The sequence below is a fragment of the Oncorhynchus gorbuscha genome, linkage group LG05 (genome assembly GCF_021184085.1).
Source record: "Oncorhynchus gorbuscha isolate QuinsamMale2020 ecotype Even-year linkage group LG05, OgorEven_v1.0, whole genome shotgun sequence".
Classification (NCBI taxonomy): Eukaryota; Metazoa; Chordata; class Actinopteri; order Salmoniformes; family Salmonidae; genus Oncorhynchus; species Oncorhynchus gorbuscha.
Window position 1 is genome coordinate 46,006,177 of NC_060177.1, and position 21,495 is coordinate 46,027,671.

At 42.4% G+C, this 21,495-nt stretch overlaps 1 protein-coding gene across 2 annotated transcripts in view; it reads right to left on the bottom strand.

Moving 5' to 3' along the window:
- Positions 1–21,452, bottom strand: part of LOC124035970 (SH2B adapter protein 3-like) — a 70,600-nt gene extending 49,148 nt beyond the window's left edge. The window contains exons 1-2 of one of the 2 annotated variants that reach the window (XM_046349975.1): positions 21,304–21,452; positions 2,582–3,559 (exon numbers count right to left, since the gene is read on the bottom strand). In XM_046349975.1, coding sequence (XP_046205931.1) covers positions 2,582–3,532 — 951 coding nt within the window. In that variant the 5' untranslated portion in view covers positions 3,533–3,559; positions 21,304–21,452. Of the gene's footprint in view, positions 1–2,581; positions 3,560–21,159 lie in introns of both variants that reach the window. The other variant, XM_046349974.1, reaches the window with a different exon arrangement.
- Between the last annotated feature and the right edge of the window lie 43 nt (positions 21,453–21,495).

The following is a 21,495-nucleotide window of genomic DNA, read 5'->3' on the forward strand; positions in this document are numbered from 1 at the left end:
AGATCTGAATACTTTCGAAGCACTGTATGTCAATCTACTATCCCCCATAGTACAAAAAGGTAAACCTATTCTATTCTAAATATTCCAAACATAGTCTGGGACAGTTGTGGGATGCGATCGATCCATAGATCCCAAATTAATTCAACCACTAGCATCAAAAAATGTTTTAAGCAATGTGGCTGACGCAACAGATCAGAACGTTTAGCTTAAAATGTTTATAAACTATTAGGCTATTTATTCATATTATAATCGCAGCAATGCACACATGGTAGTAGGCTATAAGCACAAAAGTTCCATTAGCACAAAACACCATTGTCAAAAGTGACCGTAAATGCAATTATGCATGTAATGCTTTTAATTTAAAGATGCATTTATATGGTGAAAATTATCTTCCACAAACTTGAAACTCACGCACCGAGTATGTATGCCACTTAGGCTCTACACTCCTTGTAAACTCATTAATCCGCTTTACATTTCAAATCAGTTATTTGGACCCCTTTTGTTTAAATAATATTTGTTTCAAAAGCTACATAGGGTGTGCGACTATGATTAGAAAAAGGTCGCAGAAAAAGGCTTTGTTTCTTATGCTGGGCATCATTCACAAGTGATAATATGTATTTCACAACTGATAGGCTAATATTGTCACCCATTAGACTATTCGTGATTTCATCTTGTCTTTACATATACTAAATAATATAAACTCAGCAAAAAAAAAGAAACGTCCCTCTCAAAGATAATTCATAAATATCCAAATAACTTCTCAGATCTTCATTGTATTAATGAACATGCACCTGTGGAACGGTCGTTAAGACACTAAGGTCACAGTTATGAAAACTTAGGACACTACCGAGGCCTTTCTACTGACTCTGACAAACACCAAAAGAAAGATGCCCAGGGTCCCTGCTCATCTGCGTGAACATGCTTTAGGCATGCTGCAAGGAAGCATGAGGACTGCAGACATGGCCAGGGCAATAAATTGCAATGTCCGTACTGTGAGACACCTAAGACAGCGCTACAGGGAGACAGGACGGACAGCTGATCGTCCTTGCAGTGGCAGACCACATGTAACAACACCTGCACAGGATCAGTACATCCGAACATCACACTTGCGGGACAGGATGGCAACAACAACTGCCCGAGTTACACCAGGAACGCACACTCTCTCCATCAGTGTTCAGCCTGTCCACAATAGGCTGAGAGAGGCTGGACTGAGGGCTTGTAGGCCTGTTGTAAGGCAGGTCCTCACCAGACATCACCGGCAACAACGTCGCCTACGAGCGCAAATCCACCGTCGCTGGACCAGACAGGATTGGCAAAAAGTGTTCATCACTGACGAGTCACGGTTTTGTCTCACCAGGGGTGATGGTTGGATTTCCGTTTATTGTCGAAGGAATGAGCGTTACACAGAGGTCTGTACTCTGAAGCAGGATCGATTTGGAGGTGGAGGGTCCGTCATGGTCTGGGGCGGTGTGTCACAGCATCATCGGACTGAGCTTGCTGTCATTGCAGGCAATCTCAACGCTGTGCGTTACAGGGAAGACATCCTCCTCCCACATATGGTACCCTTCCTGCAGGCTCACCCTGACATGACCCTCCATCATGACAATGCCACCAGCCATACTACTCATTCTGTGTGTAAATGTCAGTGCTCTACCACGGCCAGCGAAGAGCCCAGATCTCAATCCCATTGAGCACGTCTGGGACCTGTTGGATCAGAGGGTGAGGGCCAGAGCCATTACCCCCAGACAATTCCGGGAACTTGCAGGTGCCTTGGTGGAAGAGTGGGGTAACATCTCACAGCAAGAACTGGCAAATCTGGTACAGTCCATGAGGAGGAGATGCACTGCAGTACTTAATGCAGCTGGTGGCCATACCAGATACTGACTGTTACTTTTGATTTTGACCCTTTGTTCAGGGACACATCATTCAATTTCAGTTAGTCACGTGTCTGTGGAACTTGTTCAGTTTATGCATCTTGTTATGTTCATACAAATATTTACACATGTTAATTAAGTTTGCTGAAAATAAACGCAGTTGACAGTGAGGGCGCTTCTTTTTTTTGCTGAGTTTGTGTGAAAGTTGTTTTGATTTAGAATGAACCATTATCATGCACCTGTATCGAAACCGGGTCAGCGGGATGTCATCTATGCACTTGAATAGAGAATGGAGGACACTTTTCCCCACGGTTTATTTTCATGCCAGCTAGGTAGGCTATACTGCTGTTGTAAATATAAGCAATGTGCTTAATGTGTGTGTCTATAGTACCCCTTAGGGTACTACATCTATTGTAGTTACAAAGTTAACACTCGATGAGAGCCCAATATGGTTACTGCTCAGAGAAGGACCATGCCAGCTGAACTTAAATGTTTATATCAAGCTTTAGATCACCTGTATTTGACAGCCAGTTTAGGTAGAGCAACCTAAACATCACTTCCAAATTATCAGTGCTCTTGCAGCAGCAATTGCCAATAATAGGTGAAGCCCAGTTTAATGAAATAAAATCCCATCAGAAAGAGCCAGATTAATGTGATAGTAGAAGGGGAGAGCCCAGTTCAGCAGCTGGGACCAGGGGGTCTTTTACCTTGGGGGGGTCATAGAGCTCCAGCTGGAACCTCTCTCCTGCTAGGCCGTCTCTGATCTTCCTCACCAGTAGGCGGCAGCGCTCCCAGCGATGCTGCATGTCCGAGATAGTGTCGTCAACCACCAGGTACCTCAGCTGCCCCTCTTTGCAGCTGCCCGCAGCCTGCGGCCCACGCTTCACACTCCTACTGCCAAACCTGCTGGCCAGACGGTCTAGGAAGTGGACCGCCATGGACGAGGCAGAGGCAGTGGTCTCGGGGGAGGGGTTCACAGTCAACGCTGACAACGATAAGGCCGCCACTTCGTCCAGAGTCCCTCCTATTCCCCTGTCACCCGGCCCTCTCGACAACAGGTCTTGAGGTGGGGGCAGGGGCTCCTTAAGAAGACAGCGCACGCTCTGCCTGATCTGGCTGACAGAGAAGTGTGTGACATCAGCAGCAGCGGAGGAGAGTGAGGTGGGGATGTACCATTCAGACACAGGCCGCCGCTCCGACACAGACAGCTCCTCCTGGCTGTGGCTCCGGACAGGAGCTCGAGCTTGCACCCCTGGGTTGGCTGATGAGCACTGAAGGGGCTGCTCCACCACCCCGTGCTTCGGCTTTGAGTCCAGCACGGTGAACAGGGCCGGGGCGCCAGGCTGACCCGCCTCCCGGTAGTTTTGCACCCCGGAGGAGGTGTTGCGGAGCCGGCCCATCATTGATGAAGGGGCCAATGTAGGGATCTTTTCGGCCACCTCGCTGTGGAAGTGCTGCTGGAACAGCTCGCTGAACTGCTTGGAGAAGCGGTCCGGTGGGATGACATCATGCTCTGGCCGATCCCTGGCAAAGTTACGGTAGTGGTTGGCTAGTTCCCGGGCCGTGGCTATGGCATGCAACTCGCAGAATTCTCTCCAGCCACACGGTGCTGCAATGGAAGCTGTGGTTGTCGCCTGATGGATAGTGTCACCATTCATTGCAGTAACCAGCACAGCTGAGAATCACTACAAATTAAAAAGGTGTTGGGGGACAGGGGAGGGAAGAGATGTATTATTAATAGGGGCCATTTTAATACATTCACTTACATTTGAAAAAAATCTATTGATATAGATCCAAGGCCTATTCAAATCAAACTTAAAACCTTCAACTATCATTAAGGACCTCTGTGAACCCAAAATCCAAGACCTTTGGAAGTCTAAGGGAAGAGTATGATACACAACACGTAGTCAGACATTTGGAAAAGGAGAGCAGATTTCTGATTTTATATACCATAAAACTAATTCCATTTATTTACAGATTAAGTATCTGCTGCACCCAAAAATGTCATTGATTCATTGGGAAAACACACCGACACAGACACACACACACACACTTTCATAAAGAAGATTCTGATAAATCTGAAGAGCAACCAGAGGAAAAAGTTACTGGATGATTATAGTAGCCTCAGTCAAACTATTAAAGCATATATCCTTAAAAAAATAAAAAGTGTGTGCTTGCTAGTCTTGAAGTAATTGTTGTAGCAAAGTAAGTCTATTTACTTCTATGACCATTGAAACGCAAATAATAAATAGGATGAGATGTCTAGTGTTCTTGCTTTCAGCAAGCATAATAAGGAAAAAGTATCCTGCTAGCCTACCTTGAGAACAACTTCATTACACCTCAACTCCCGAGTGGCGCAGCGGTCTAAGGCACTGCATCTCAGTGTTAGAGGGGTCACTAGACACCCTGGTTCGATTCCAGGCTGTATCATAACCAGCTGTGATTGGGAGTCCCATAGGGCGGTGCACAATTGGCCCAGCGTTGGCCGGTGTAGGCCGTCATTTTAAATAAGAATTTGTTCTTATAACTGGCTTGCCTAGTTAAATAAAAGGTTCAATAAAAAAAAGAAACCTGAGTTACTAAAAAGGCGGGACAATAAAACCTGATTAGATTAAGTCCAAATCAGTTTCATATGCTTTACAGAGGAAGAAGGCCACAAGAATGGAGCCAATACAGTAATGTGACAGTGAATGAAGTGCAGATAGAGGAAGTTGGCTTTAGCATTTCTCAATGGATGCTGCAAACAGCTGAGGCTTCTCCTTTTTCAAGACGAGAGCCCATGTTGTGGACTACTGTTGCCAATACACACACACTAGGCAGTCATCTGTGGCCTCTCCCTCCCTCGAGACAGAAGACCAAGGCCTATGAAACGTCAACATTCTGAGCTTAATTGTGATATTGTATAAACCTTACGGTTTTAGCCAGAATTCATTGCTTTTGTGGAAAAAAGTCTAACGTCCAAGTCTCCAACTGCCTTCAATAACCGAAAGGTCACATTCTGTGGCATTTTTCAATCAAATGAGATAACTTACCAGTTGCCTTACCAATGGGTGCAGTGATCAAACCTCAGCTTTCTACTCTCATACACATTTTAACCGGAATAAGGAAATTAAACAAATCATTGGACGCTTCCTTTAAGTAATGGGTCAATGGACTGATGCATCCATCTCACCAAAATAGAGACATTCAATGACCCTTCTGAGAAAGGATTTTTTTTTCTAAATACAATCTCTGACTAGGGTTTGTTTTTCCAACATGGCTCCCAACATCAAAAAGCAACACAACCCAATGCTGGACTTACGCACTTTCATGGTGTATTAAACAATAATTTCCTCGTTACATACCTTCGCAGCAGAGTAAGGTCTACTAGAGGAAGTGGGGGCAAACCTTTCTCAACAGATCACAGAAACCACAGAATCAGGGGAGTGGCCCAGCCATACATGGAGGGGGGGGGGACAAATTGCTCTCTAACCTAAATTTGACTGAGTGCCCCACTTTTTTCTGTTTTGGCTTACTATATATAATGTATAAGAGTCTGAGGCGTCACTTCAATGTGTGTCAGAGGCATAGGTAGCATCCAGATATATTGCGTCACCAACCATCAATGCCCCACTACCCTTCCTCCCCACCCAAAACCCCTGTACGCATGCTCCCGCTGGGACTCCCACCCCTGTCGCTGGCCCCTAGATCACTGTTTCTATCAGCGTAGCCAGCTCAGTCATGACTCAGCAGCCTCCAGCACTGCAACAAACACTTCCTCTCCTCCAATGTGCCTGCCTTGCCCTGGTCTAGGCGGTCTCAGTCCCCCACATTCTCTTTGGGCTCAGCCGTGTGCCCAGTGACACTACCCAAACCCTCCTGCCTGGGTCACCAACAGTCCATACCCACTGTGCCATCATGTTTTACTAGAGGCAGAGCAGAGACTACCCTACACATACACAGCAGTGTCATCATGTGATATTATCAGCCCTAGTGGATGCCCTCTTGCAGCGTGGACCTATTTAGATATCTGAGGTCATATCTGTGCTCACACACACACACACTACACAGTGTTTCTTGTTAACCCCGGTGGGAATGGCGGTTACTTTAGGGCATGGAGAAGACAAAGGAGCCCTCACTGACTTGTTTACATCCTCAAGCCTGCTGCAGTGGGCCCAGTAAAGAGTTTATCCCGGGCAGATGACAAACACTCACCTTGAACCATACCATGACACAGAGATAAAGTTGACTGTTTTACTAAGGCTGTTTTTAGCAAGAGAAACCCCCCTCTATTCTTTGGCTACATAACTTAAAGTAGTCAATCCCCCATTATCACACGAGAACTTGAATCCAATCCAACATTCTGTTGTTGATTCTCCATATTGCGCTAGTTTGGTGTTTGAATACAAGGAGTTTTCAGGGAAGAAGAAAACACTGACAAACTGGGCACACAGAGAAGTATGTAAAAGCCACAAAATGGCCTGGGTCTCTGAGGGAGGGAGGGAACGAACCCAGGTGGCAGACTCACTGAGACAAAAGATAACTCTAGCGGCCAGTTCTGCTTGGGCAGCAATCTCAGGAACAGGAAACCCTGCCCTGCCCAGGCCTGGCAACCAGCTCCAACAGAAACCCTACCCCTAGACTAGCCTGGAAACTGTGGGAGCCAGCTCCCATACAGTTCAATACCCTGAGCCAGAGAGGAAGCTGAAGTGCACACCAGCCAGCTTGAATTCCACATACAGCAACGACATCATATTGGTGTAGGCTATGTGGGAAAGCGATGGGATACGTAGGCTGTGTTCAGTTCTCTGTGTCAACTCTTTGTCCATACAAAGCAATAATCTAAAGTGGTCGTAAACTATAGTATAGGCTACTCGTGGAGTATATTGTATTGGCAACTGGAGCATTTCTTTACCTCTCTAGTAGCTTCTGGGTACGTTACCAGTATAGTTGATTCCTCTTTGGCAGAGGAGCCATAAAGTCTACTCTTTGTTTTAATCCCCAGTCCTTCACCATGCTTTACACACAACAATGCAAGCTCAGCCCAACACAATGTAGCTATACTTTAGACGCACAGAAGGAACTCAAACAATTTCCTGTATTTACACTGAAATATAAACGCAAACAAAATAAAAACGCAACATGGAACAATTTCAAAGATTTTACTGAGTTACAGTTCATAAGGAAATCAGTCAATTGAAATAAATAAATAAAGCCCTAATCTAAGGATTTCACATTACAAGGAATACAGATATGCACCTGTTGGTCACAGATAGCTTTTAAAAAAGTAGGGGCGTGGATAAGAAAACCAGTCAGTATCTGGTGTGACCACCATTTGTCTCATGCAGCGTGACCCATCTCCTTCGCATATAGTTGATCTGGCTGTTGATTGTGGCCTTTGGAATGTTATCCCACTCCTCTTCAATCGATGTGCAAAGTTGCTGAATATTGTCAGGAACTGGAACACGCTGTAGAGCTTCTAAAACATGCTTAAATGGGTGACATGTCTGGTGAGTATGCAGACCATGGAAGAACTGGGACATTTTCAGCTTCCAGGAATTGTGTACAGATTCATGCGAAAGGGGCCGTGCATTATCTTTGTGAAACATGAGGTGATGGTGGCGGATTAATGGCACAACAATGGGCCTCATGATCTCATCACAGTATCTCTCTGCATTCAAATTGCCATCGATAAAATGAAATTTGTTCGTTGCTTATAGCTTATGCCTGCCCATAACCACAGCGCAACTATGGGGCACTCTGTTCACAACATTGACATCAGCAAATCGCTGGCCCACACGACAGCATACAAGCTGTCTGCCATCTGCCCAGTACATATGAAACCGGGATTAATCCCTGAAGAGCACATTTCTCCAGCGTGCCAGTGGCCATCAAAGGTGAGCAATTGCCCACTGAAATCGGATACGACGCCAAATTATTTGGTTGTGCAAACCCAGTTTCATTAGCTGTCGGGGTGGCTGGTCTCAGATGATCCTGAAGGTGAAGAAGCCGGATGTAGAGGTCCTGGGCTGGCGTGGTAACACTTGGTCTGCAGTTGTGAGACGTACTGACAAATTCTCCAAAATTAGGAATAAACATTCAATTATCTGACAACAGCTCTGGTGGACATTCCAACAGTCAACAACCAACTGCACACTCACTTAAAATTTGACATCTGTGGCATTGTGTTTCAGGACAAAACTGCACATTATAGAGTGGTCTTTTATTGTCCCCAGCACAAGGTTTACCTGTGTAATGATCCTGCTGTTTAATCAGCTTCTTGATATGCCACACCTGTCAGGTGGATGGATTATCTTGATATAACCATTGATATTTAAATGTACATTTTTACTTCTAATTACTACCACAAAGATGACTGCCAGTCCACCTACCATTGAATGTCAAGTTAAATTGTCATGTATATTCTATTATCTATATTTCCATAGGTTTCCTTATGGAGGATTGACAGTATAATTTAAAAACAGATATTCCATTCAATAAAACATTATCCGAAGTGTGGCCCTCCAACCATCTTGAATGTTGACATTTTTTACATTTATTAAACATGAGCATGTTGTCTCAGCTGATGGCGGGTACAACACAAAAACCTTAGATGATGTAAAATAGGCACTAATTGCATACATACTTTTATTAAAAACATTTTTATGTGGAAAACTATACAATAGTTTGACAAGCCCGTTTATAAGCTTTTAAATGATATCAACTCTCAACCGTTTATCTTTTCCATTGATGAATATATGGATGTCACATAGTACAGTGGGATATGTAAAATGGGTCAACATTGAGGACCGCGAATGTTCTGGCATTCAGGTCCAAAAAGTCACTTTCTGAGCACTTCTACAACGGGCAAATAGGTACGGATGGTTTTGTTCAAATCAAAAAAGTGATAGAACTAAAATGGATTTACCCATAGCAGCATGAAGTACGGGTGCTGAGGCCAATGATAAATTAAAATAATTTGGGCAAAATTAGACCAAAAAACTATTTGCCACAAAATGATATTACACATGTCTAAACAGAAATAAATAACATAATTCAAATTACTACACCAGAGAGCATAATTTAGCAACAAAGGATCAATAGCTTCTCAAAAACTGGCTGTGGATTAAGTTTTATAACAAGCACTTAAAGTCGGGAAGGCCGCAATTTGGGAAGCACTCGCACCTAATATAGAACAGCTTGATGCATTGTGGCCATAGATACAGTTGAAGTCGGAACATACACATAGGTTGGAGTCATTAAAACTTGTTTTTCAACCACTCCACAAATTTCTTGTTAACAAACTAGTTTTGGCAAGTTGGTTAGGACATTACTTTGTGCATGACACAAGTAATTTTTCCACATGACATCATAGGAAAATCAAAAGAAATCAGCCAAGACCTCAGAAAGAAAATCTGGTTCATCCTTGGGAGCAATTTCCAAACGCCTGAAGGTACCACGTTATTCTGTAGAAACAATAGTACGCAAGTATAAATACCATGGGACCACGCAGCCGTCATACCACTCAGGAAGGAGACGCATTCTGTCTCCTAGAGATGAACGTACTTTGGTGGGAAAAGTGCAAATCAATCCCAGAACAACAGCAAAGGACCTTTGTGAAGATGCTGGAGGAAACAGGTACAAAAGTATCTGTATCCACAGTAAAAACAAGTCCTATATCAACATAACCTGAAAGGCCGCTCAGCAAGGAAGAAGCCACTGCTCCAAAACCGACATAAAAAAAGCCAGACTACGGTCTGGCTGCACATGGGGACAAAGATCGTACTTTTTGGAGAAATGTCCTCTGGTCTGATGAAACAAAACTTGAACTGTTTGGCCATCAGGACAACAAAGTCAAGGTATTGGACTGGCCATCACAAAGCCCTGACCTCAATCCCATAGAAAATGTGTGGGCAGAACTGAAAAAGCATGTGCTAGCAAGGAGGCCTACAAACCTGACTCAGTTACACCAGCTCTGTCAGGAGGAATGGGCCAAAATTCACACAACCTATTGTGGGAAGCTTGTGGAAGGCTACCCGAAACGTTTGACCCAAGTTAAACAATTTGATGGCAATGCTACCAAATACTAATTGAGTGTATGTAAACTTCTAACCCACTGGGAATGTGATGAAAGAAATAAAAGCTGAAATAAATCATGCCCTCTACTATTATTCTGACATTTCACATTCTTAAATTAAAGTGGTGACCCTAACTGACCTAAGACAAGGAATTTTTATTAGGATTAAAATGTCAGGAATTGTGAAAAACTGAGTTTAAATATATTTGGCTAAGGTGTATGTAAACTTCCAACTTCAACTGTATAATCCATAGAAGGATTTTGGAACCTCTAACCCTGACATGGACTGTTAAACTCATGGGTACACTAGCAATGGCTGCCAGGCCTGAATTGAATGGGAACTGCCATCTAGGAATTATATTTTTATGGTTGATTGCAGCTGTCAGTTTGCCTTTCACAAATTTCTAAATACAATCGCAAGAAAAACATAGGCTACCATTTGGAAAGCAAATGCCTACTGCTGAAAAGAGAAGATTAATCAAAAACAAACATTTTAAGCACTGTTTCTCAAAGTAACTTATCTTGAGATATTGGCACAAGCACATCGGCCATCACTGGTGAGTAGCCTATGCTTCATCTTCATGATTGGGCGAGTCCCACGGAAACCAAACCGGCAGAGCGCATGCACCATTGTGCACCATCGTGAATACATTTATTTTGTCCCCCTACGCCAAATGCGATCACGACATGCAGGTTAAAATATCAAAACAAACTCTGAACCAATGTCATTAATTTGGGGACAGGTCCAAAAGCATTAAACATTTATGGCAATTTAGCTAGTTATATATATATATAAACATTCAGTTGTTATCTTACCTGAAATGCACAAGGTCCTCTACTCCGACAATTAATCCACACATAAAACGGTCAACCAAATAATTTCTAGTAATCTCTCCTCCAAGGATTTTTCATCTTTGAACTTATATGGTAATTGGCATCTAAACTTTCATAGTATTAATACACCGACCGGCAACACAGTTCATCTTTCAATCATCCACGTGGGTATAACCAATGAGGAGATAGCACGTGGGTACCTGCTTCTATAAAAACCAATGAGGAGATGGGAGAGGCAGGACTTGCAGCGCGATCTGCGTCAGAAATAGGAATAACTTCTATTTTAGCCCTTTTAGCCCTTGGCAACGCAGACGCGCGCGAGCAGTGTGGGTGCAATAATTGAATAACATAGATTCCTAAATGTATTTTGCAACGCGGGCGGTGTGGTCAGCCTGTTTGCTGGAATGTTTATTTTGTAGCCTATACTATATCTTCAGTGCCTTCAGAAAGTATTCATACCCCTTAACATTTTCCACATTTTGCTGTGTTACAGACAGAATTCATAGTGGATTAAATGTATGGTTTTGTCACTGGCCTACACACAATACCCCATAATGTCAAAGAGGAACGTTTTTTAAATTTTGTACAAATTAAAAATTAAACGCTGAAATGTCCTGAGTCAATAAGTATTCAACCCCTTTGTTATGGCAAGTCTAAATAAATTCAGGAGTAAAAATGTGCATATGTCACATGTTGCAATATTCTTAATGACTACCTCATCTCTGCACCCCACACACACAATTATCTAGAAGATCCCTCAGTCGAGCAGTGAATTTCAAACACAGGTTCAACAGCAAAGACCAGGGAGGTTTTCCAATACCTCGCAAAGGACACCCATTGGTAGATGGGTAAAAATAGAAAAAGCAGACTTTTAATCTCCCTTTGAGCATGTTGAAGTTATTAATTACACTTTAGATGGTGTATCAATACACCCAGTCATTACAAAGGGTACAGATGTCCTTCCTAAAATCAGTTGTCGGAGAGGAAGGAAACCATTCAGGGATTTCACGATACAGATACAGAGTTTAATGGCTGTGATTGGAGAAAACTGAGGATGGATTAACAACATTGTAGTTTCTCAACAATACTAACCTAATTGACAGAGTGAAAAGAATGAAGCGTACAGAAAACAAATATTCCAAAACATGCATCCTGTTTGCAACAAGGCACTAAAGTAATGAAGAAAAAAAAATGTAGTAAAGCAATTAACTTTTTGTCCTGATACAAAATGCTATTTTGGGGCATATTCAATACAACACATTACGGAGTACCACTCCTCATATTTTCAAGCATAGTGGTTGCTGCATCATGTTATAGGTATGCTTGTTATTGTTTTGGACAGGAGAGTTTTCCCAGGATAAAAAAGAAACGGAATGGCGCTAAGCACAGGCAAAATCCTAGAGGGAAAATTTGCTTCACTAGACACTGAAGATTAGTTTACCTTTCAACAGGACAATAACCCAAAAACACTATTTTATTTTATTTTTACCTTTATTTTACTAGGCAAGTCAGTTAAGAACAAATTCTTATTTTCAATGACAGCCTAGGAACAGTGGGTTAACTGCCTGTTCAAGGGCAGAACGACAGATTTTGTACCTTGTCAGCTCGGGACTTGAACTTGCAACCTTTCGGTTACTAGTCCAATGCTCTAACTACTATGCTACCCTGCCGGCTACCCTGCCAAATCTGTACTGGAGTTGCTTGGAGTTGACTTAAAGTCTGCTTGAAATCTATGGCAATACTTGAAAAGGGTTGTCTAGTAATGATCAACATCCAATTTGACAAGGCTAGTACACAATCCAGGTGTGCAATCTTAGACTTACGCAAAAAGGAACATACACTACATGAACAAAAGTATGTGGACACCTGCTTGTCGAACATCAATTCCAAAATCATGAGAAATTCATATGGAATTGGTTCCCCCTTTGCTGCTATAACAACCTCCACTCTGCTGGGAAGGCTTTTCACTAGATTTTGAAACATTGCTGTAGGGGCTTCCATTCAGCCACAAGAGCATTATTGAGGTTGGGCACTGTTGTTGGGCGATTAGGCCTGGCTCACAGTCGTCAGTCCAATTTATCCCAAAGGTGTTTGTTGGGGTTGGGGTCAGTGCTCAGTCAAGTTCTTCCATACAGATCTCAACAAACCATTTCTATTTGTGCACATGGGCATTGTCATGAGGAAACAGGAAAGGACCTTCCCAGCACAGAATTGTCTAGAATGTCTTTGTTTGCTGTAGCATTAAGATTTCCCCTCTCTGAAACTAAGGGTCCAAGCCCAAACCATGAAAAACAGCTCCAGGCCATTATTCCTCCTCCACCAAACTTTAAAGTTGGCACTATGCATTCAGGCAGGTAGCGTTCCCCTGCTATCCGCCAAACCCAAATGAGCCCATTGGACTGCCAATTGGTGTAGGGCGCTTCATCACTCCAGAGAACACATTTCCACTGCTCCAGAGTCCAATGGCAGCAAGCTTTACATCACTCCAGCTGATGCTTGGAATTGCGCATGGTGATATAAGGCTATTTCATGAAGCAAACAGTTGTTGTGATTACATTGCTTCCAGAGGCAGTTTGTAACTCGGTATTGAGTGTTGCAACCAAGGACAGATGATTTTTACACTCTACACGCTTTACAGAACAGGACCACCGAGTGCTGAGCTTGTGTGGCCTACCACTTTGCGGCTGAGCCGTTGTTGCACTTAGTCGTTTCCACTTCACAATAACAGCACTTACAGTTGACCGGGGAAGCTCTCAAAGGGAAGAAATTTGACTGACTTGATGGAACTGACTTGTTGGAAAGGTGGTATCCTATGGCGGTGCCACGTTTAAAGTCACAGCTCTTCAGTAAGAAGAGCTGTGACTTCCATTCTACTGCCAATATTTGTCTATGGAGATTGCATGGTTGTGTGCTCAAATGTATACACCTGCCAGCAACAGGTGTGCCTGAAATAGCCAAATCCACAAATTTGAAGGGGGGTCCGCCTACTTTTGTATATATAGTGTAGCTGTGATTGCTGCCAAAAGGTTATTCGAACATGTATTGACTCGGGTGTGAATACTTATGTATACTTAACGAAAATATAAAACGCAACATGTAAAGTGTTGGTCCCATGTTTCATGAGCTATAATAAAATGATCCCAGAAATAAGCACAAAAAAGCTTATTTTTCAGATTTTCCTTTCTAAGTGACGCCAAACTTTTGACTGTTAGTGTATGTAAATAAAGTATTTTAGTTTTTTTATTTGTAATAAATTGGCAAAGATGTGTTTGCTTTGTCATTATGGGGTATTGTGTAAATTGAGGAATAAAATAATGTATTACATTTTAGAACAAGGCTGTAACGTAACAAAATGTGGAAAAATGAGAATACTTTCCGAATCCACTGTACCTCAAAGGAAGTTTAACAGTGTACACCTGCCAGGTGGCGCAGTGGTCTAAGGCACTGCTTCGCAGTGCTAGCTGTGCCACTACAGTCTGGGTTCGAGTCCAGGCTCTGTTGTACCTGGGAGACCCATGGGGCGGTGCACAATTGGCCCAGTGTCATCCGGGTTAGGCGAGGGTTTGGCCGGCAGGTATGTCCTAGTCCAATCGCGCACTAGCGACTCCTGTGGCAGGCCGGTTGCCAGGTGTAATTAAAATATAGACAACAAAAAAATGCACAAACAAAAAATATATATATCAATAACGGTGTGCACAGTTTTAAGAGACATGACACTAATACCTTCACATTTGTTTAACGCAACTGTTTTCTTTTAGTTGTAATTCCATGACAGACTCCAAACAAAATCCATCAAAATCCCTGATCAGAAATTCATATTTATGAATGTCATTCTCTTCATGGTTACATGTCCTGAATAGATACAATATCCTCCTTTGCATGTTTGGGTGTTATTCTACACATTATTTTTTATTTTTTCTACCCCCTTTTCTCCCCAATTTCGTGGTATCCAATTGTTAGTAGTCTACGATCTTGTCTCATCGCCCGTATGGGCCTGGGGGGGACGAAGGCCGAAAGCCATGCGTCCTCCGAAACACAACCCAACCAAACCGCACTGCTTCTTTAACACACCGCGCATCCAACCCGGAAGCCAGCTGCACGCACCAATGTGTCGGAGGAAACACCGTGCCCCTGGCGACCTGGTTAGCGTGCACTGCGCCAGGCCCGACACAGGAGTTGCTGGTGCGCGATGAGACAATGATATCCCTACCGGCCAAACCCTCCCTAACCCGGACAACGTTAATTGTGCGTCGCCCCACGGACCTCCCAGTCGCGGCCGGCTGCGACAGAGCCTGGGTCTCTGGTGGCACAGCTAGCACTGCAATGCAGTGCCACTGCACCACCCGGAAGGCCCCTAGACCACTGCGCCACCCGGGAGGCCCTTACACATTATTTTTACGATGCATCGTTAATAGTCAATGTCTGACGATGTCACACCCATTTCCCAAAACACCACACAGTGTACTTGTTACAAAGTGGAACTTAACTGTCGTTACAGGAGCTGTCCCGTGCTGAAAATTATGACAGAAAATAAGCTAAAAATAGTTCACTGTAGCTCAAATATATTTTAATCTCTTTTTTTTAAATACAGATTTCCCATCAAGAGAAGAAATGCTCTGTAGCCTATTATATATTTAAGTGTTTGTATTATTATGTTTGCCATGTGTTAATTGTTTTCTTGTTATTGTGTGTGAAATGTTTGTCAGTTCTGCATTTCTTCAGTTTGCGTAAACTGTGAGCAAGAATGAATAAAGCTATTATAGAAAATATCAACTTGACCTAAAAATAGGATATGATGATATTGCTTTTTGTAATTGCTCAACAAGCCTAAAAGGTAGGCAGAAATTGTGCTTCAAAGTAGGCCTACAGATATGCTATAATTAAACATGAAGCAGCCCGGCCTAGGCTACAAGTTAAGCAACATTGCCATATAAGAAATATGTTGACCTTTAGGTTATTGGTTAGGCTACAGTGAAATGTGTGAGCTTTCAGATGAGTAGCCTATAGGCCTAATAGATACAAATACTTCTCTGCTTGGAGAAGAGGGGGAGGGGAGGAGCAGACACGGAAGAAAAAAACACAAGGAAATCAAGATAGCAGTGGCAGCTGAACAGACCTCATCCAAAGGACATTGACTTCTCAAACACTGCAGAAAGCTAACCCAATACGATTCCCTGTCCACCATATTAATATGATGCCCTGTCCAACTTATTAATACAGCCACTTACTTAGATAACTAGCAAGATCAAATTAGGAGTCGCGCTAACATAGATTTCAGAAAGAAAATTGTCACTTAGCCTAATGCAGCATTTACGTCATGTCAGTTCACCTTCAACCAATCAGATGACCAAATGTAATCCAAAGGGTAGCATTTGACACCTTGAGTTTTCTAGCTAAGATTGGGGTTCCTATGCTTAAATGTTGCTGATGCCAGAGATCTTACAACACCTAAATAGGTATTTTAAAGTATCAGCTAACTGCATAATACAGTGCCTTGCGAAAGTATTCGGCCCCCTTGAACTTTGAGACCTTTTGCCACATTTCAGGCTTCAAACATAAAGATATAAAACTGTATTTTTTTGTGAAGAATCAACAAGTGGGACACAATCATTAAGTGGAACGACATTTATTGGATATTTCAAAACATTTTAACAAATCAAAAACTGAAAAATTGGGCATGCAAATTTATTCAGCCACTTTACTTTCAGTGCAGCAAACTCTTTCCAGAAGTTCAGTGAGGATCTCTGAATGATCCAATGTTGACCTAAATGACTAATGATGATAAATACAATCCACCTGTGTATAATCAAGTCTCCGTATAAATGCACCTGCACTGTGATAGTCTCAGAGGTCCGTTAAAAGCGCAGAGCATCATGAAGAACAAGGAACACACCAGTCAGGTCCGAGATACTGTTGTGAAGAAGTTTAAAGCCGGATTTGGATACAAAAAGATTTTCCAAGCTTTAAACATCCTAAGGAGCACTGTGCAAGTGATAATATTGAAATGGAATGAGTATCAGACCACTGCAAATCTACCAAGACCTGGCCGTCCCTCTAAACATTCAGCTCATACAAGGAGAAGACTGATCAGAGATGCAGCCAAGAGGCCCATGATCACTCTGGATGAACTGCAGAGATCTACAGCTGAGGTGGGAGACTCTGTCCATAGGACAACAATCAGTAGTATATTGCACAAATCTGGCCTTTATGGAAGAGTGGCAAGAAGAAAGCCATTTCTTAAAGATATCCATAAAAAAGTGTTGTTTAAAGTTTGCCACAAGCCACCTGGGAGACACACCAAACATGTGGAAGGTGCTCTGGTCAGATGAAACAAAATGGAACTTTTTGGCAAAAATGCAAAACGTTATGTTTGGCGTAAAAGCAACACCGCTCATCACCCTGAACACACGATCCCCACTGTCAAACATGGTGGTGGCAGCATCATGGTTTGGGCCTGCTTTTCTTCAGCAGGGACAGGGAAGATGGTTAAAATTGATGGGAAGATGGAGCCAAATACAGGACCATTATGGAAGAACCTGATGGAGTCTGCAAAAGACCTGAGACTGGGACGGAGATTTGTCTTCCAACAAGACAATGATCCACAACATAAAGCAAAATCTACAATGGAATGGTTCAAAAATAAAAATATCCAGGTGTTAGAATGGCCAAGTCAAAGTCCAGACCTGAATCAAATCGAGAATCTGTGGAAAGAACTGAAAACTGCTGTTCACAAATGCTCTCCATCCAACCTCACTGAGCTCGAGCTGTTTTGCAAGGAGGAATGGGAAAAAAATTTAAGTCTCTCGATGTGCAAAACTGATAGAGACATACCCCAAGCGACTTACAGCTGTAATCGCAGCAAAAAGGTGGCGCTACAAAGTATTAACTTAAGGGGGCTGAATAATTTAGCACGCCCAATTTTTCAGTTTTTGATTTGTTAAAAAAATTAATAAATGTCGTTCCACTTCATGATTGTGTCCCACTTGTTGTTGATTCTTCACAAAAAAATACAGTTTTATATCTTTATGTTTGAAGCCTGAAATGTGGCAAAAGGTCGCAAAGTTCAAGGGGGCCGAATACTTTCGCAAGGCACTGTATGTTATAGAAATGTGGCATGCAACCATTGGTAGCCTAGTAGTGTTGGGCCAGTAACCCGAAAGTTACCCGTTTCGAATTCCTGAGCCGACAAAGGTGAAAAACCTGTCGATGAGCAAGGCATTTAACCCCCATTTGCTCAAGGGGAACCGTACTTTATGGCTGACCCTGTAAAACAACACTTTCCACTTTTCTTTGAGGTGAAGCATCCACTAAGAGTTCTCCTTAGTGAAACATCACTGTTGCTTGCATAATTAGGCCTACAAATTCTGCCATGCATTGAAATCTCCATGTGGAGCCCTCTGTGCAGTGTGTGGTGAATTGACAAAGAGGTTGTGGAGCCTATACAGAGTAGTCTACTTTTAGTGGAGTGCAAATCCAGCCTTAGCCCATCCATAGTTTGAGAGAACACTGATTAGCCAGTCCAAGCCAACCCAAGGGATATTCAGATTAGATACCAAGTGTGGAGGGGTGTGACCACTGATCATTCATTTTAGAGGCCCACCTCTTCAAATCAAATCACATTTTTTTATTTGTCACATGAGCCAAATGTTATGTTATTTAACTAGGCATGTCAGAAGGCCTTCTGCAGGGATTGGGACAATTTATATTAGGACAAAACACACATCACGACAAGAGAGACAACACTACATAAAGAGAGACCTAAGACAAGACAGAATGTCAGCAACACATGAAAGCACAGCATGGTTGCAACAACATGACAACATGGTAGAAACGCAACATGGTAGCACCATAAAACATGGTACAAACATTACTGGGCACAGACAACAGCACAACGGGCAACAAGGTAGAGACAACAATACATCACGCAACGCAGCCACAACTGTCAGTAAGAGAGAGTCCGTGATTGAGTCTTTGAATAAAGAGATTGAGATAAAACTGTCCAGTTTGTTGCAGCTCCATCCAGCCGCTAGCTGCAGCGAACTGAAAAGAGGAGCGACCCAGGGATGCGTGTGCTTTGGGAACCTTTAACAGAGTGTGACTAGCAGAACAGTGTTGTATGTGGAGGATGAGGGCTGCAGTAGATATCTCAGATAGGGGGAGTGAGACTAAGAGAGTTTTATAAATAAGCATCAACCAGTGGGTCTTGCGACAGGTATACAGAGATTACCAGTTTACAACAGGTCATCATCAATAGACCTTATAGTGAAATGCTTACTTACACGCCCTTAATTAACCAACAATGCAGTTAAGAAAAATAAGTGTGAAGTAAAAAATTGTAAGTAATAAATAAAAAAACAAAAGGAACAAAAAATGTCAAAGTAGCAGTAAAAGAACAATAGCAAGGTTATATACAGAGGGTACCGATACAGAGTCAATGTGCAGGGACACCGATCAGTAATATGTACATAAAGGTAGAGTTAAAGTGACTATACATAGATAATAAACAGAGTAGCAGCAGCTTAAAAGGTGCTTCAACAAAGTATTGAGTAGTGTCTGAATATTTATGTAAATGTTATCTTTTTTTGTTTCAAAAATTTCAACAAAAAAAACTGTTTTTGCTTTGTTGTTAATGGGGTATTGTGGGTAGATGGAGGAGGTAAAAAAATATTTAATGCATTTTAGAATAAGGCTGTAACGTAACAAAATGTGGAAAAAGTCAAGGGGTCTAAATACTTTCCAAATGCACTGCATATTTGCTCATGTTTGGTGGGTCTGGCATAGCCTGGTATCCAAACTGATTATCGCTCAGATTTTTTAACAAAAATAGTCAGTTAGTTTAATGTCGCGTTCACGTCATGTCAGTTCACCTTCAACCAATCAGAAGACCAAATGTAATCCAAAGTGTAGCATTTGCCAACTTGAGTTTTCTAGCTAAGACTGGGGTTCCTATGCTTAAACGTTGCTGACGCCAGACAAGATCTTACAACACCTAAATAGGTATTTTAAGTACCAACTAACTGCATAATGTTATAGAAATGTGTCAGTCGATGATGTGGCATGCAACCATTGATAGCCTAGTGGTGTTGGTCTAGTATCCCGAAACGTCGCGGTTTCGAATTCCCAGCCGACAAAGGTGAAAAACCTGTCGATGAGCAAGCATTTAACCCCCATTTGCTCAAGGGGCATCGTACTTCTATGGGGGGGGGGTTGTACTCCACCAAGCGTTCTCCTTAGTGAAATATCACTGTTGCTTGCATAATTAGGCCTAGAAATTCTGCATTTCATCAAAATCTCCATGTGAAGCCCTCTGCGCAGTGTGTGATAAATTCACAGAGGCTGTGGAGCATCTACGGAGTAGTCTACTTCTAGTGGAGAGAAAATCCAGCCTTAGCCCACCCAGTTTTTGGGAGGACGCTGATTATCCAGTCCAAGCCAACCCAAGGGATATTGAGTTTGGTTCAGATACCAAGTGTGATCTTTGTGTGTCACTGATCTTTGTATGTGACCCCAAGCAGCAAGTGACCTATTTTAAGAAATTGACAAGCTTGTGCAGTAGCACAGTATTACAACCACCCTCTGAGCAACCGGAGGATGGGTGTAGGCTATTTTGTGCTGCTTGGTTATCTTCAGTAGGTTTCACCGTTGCAAATTTTTGTTCAACAGGGCATCATTTTGTAGAGCGTTCAGATAAACAATGTAGAAGAAAATGCATGTCTAGCAAGCAAATGTATGCCTGACAAGTAAGAATTGTGCCAGCTGAGTTTTTTTTAAATGCCATGTCTATCTGCATAGTTCACTACATTGTACCCTTCTGAATGCAACCCTGGAGTTCAGACAGCACCATTTCCATTCACCCAAACAACATGTTCATTAGGCAAATGTTACAAATAGACATGATTGCTTATTCAACATCTCAGAAGGATGTGAGTTCTACATAACTAGAACGTTACAGAACTGCACTGAACGTGCCCTGGTGTAATGTTTCTGGTATTGTGTTTCAGTAAAAACAGTATTACATCACCATTCAGCAAGGTTGGCTGTTTTACTAACTAAATAAATCCAGTTCGTGGTCTAACGTGGTAGTCTTTCTGAGAACAAGTATGCTAGTTAGCTATCAAAATGCTTTGCAAGAAACTACCCAAAGTAGTGGCAACCAGTCCTCGCCTCAGTGATGGAGAGGACAGCTCTTTAAATTTCATCCAGAAAAGTACACTAGATAGCTATCAACAGCAAAACACATTTGGAGTTCGTCATCAACCTTTCCCGAAATTACTTTCTGAACAACTAACTACAAGCAAGCAACCATATTCTTTATGACACTTATTCCAACGACTGATGTTTTGAGCACTACAGAAACAAGACCAAATTTGACACGGCTCTTGACAACATACTTACGTTCTGTTATTTTGTTGGATGAGCACACGTAGCACGACGACGTACCAAAAATGTGACGTAGCATAACCCATATGCGTTGAGAAACATTTATAATAGCTAAAACCAACCTCGGTAAATAATAATAAATATGTATTTAAAATGTACCTGCATGCCCAAAAGCCCGTTGCTTTCTCTCTCATTTTGAATGCGTGCAACAGGCTACAAACTTTCAGGAAGGAAATTGACTGATGTGACACCAGCAACATTAGCAATATCGTGGTGATCAGTTCCGGGTGACGTTCCGGCAACACCTTCAAAATAAAAGTACGGACCTAAATCAAATCAAAGTCAAATCAA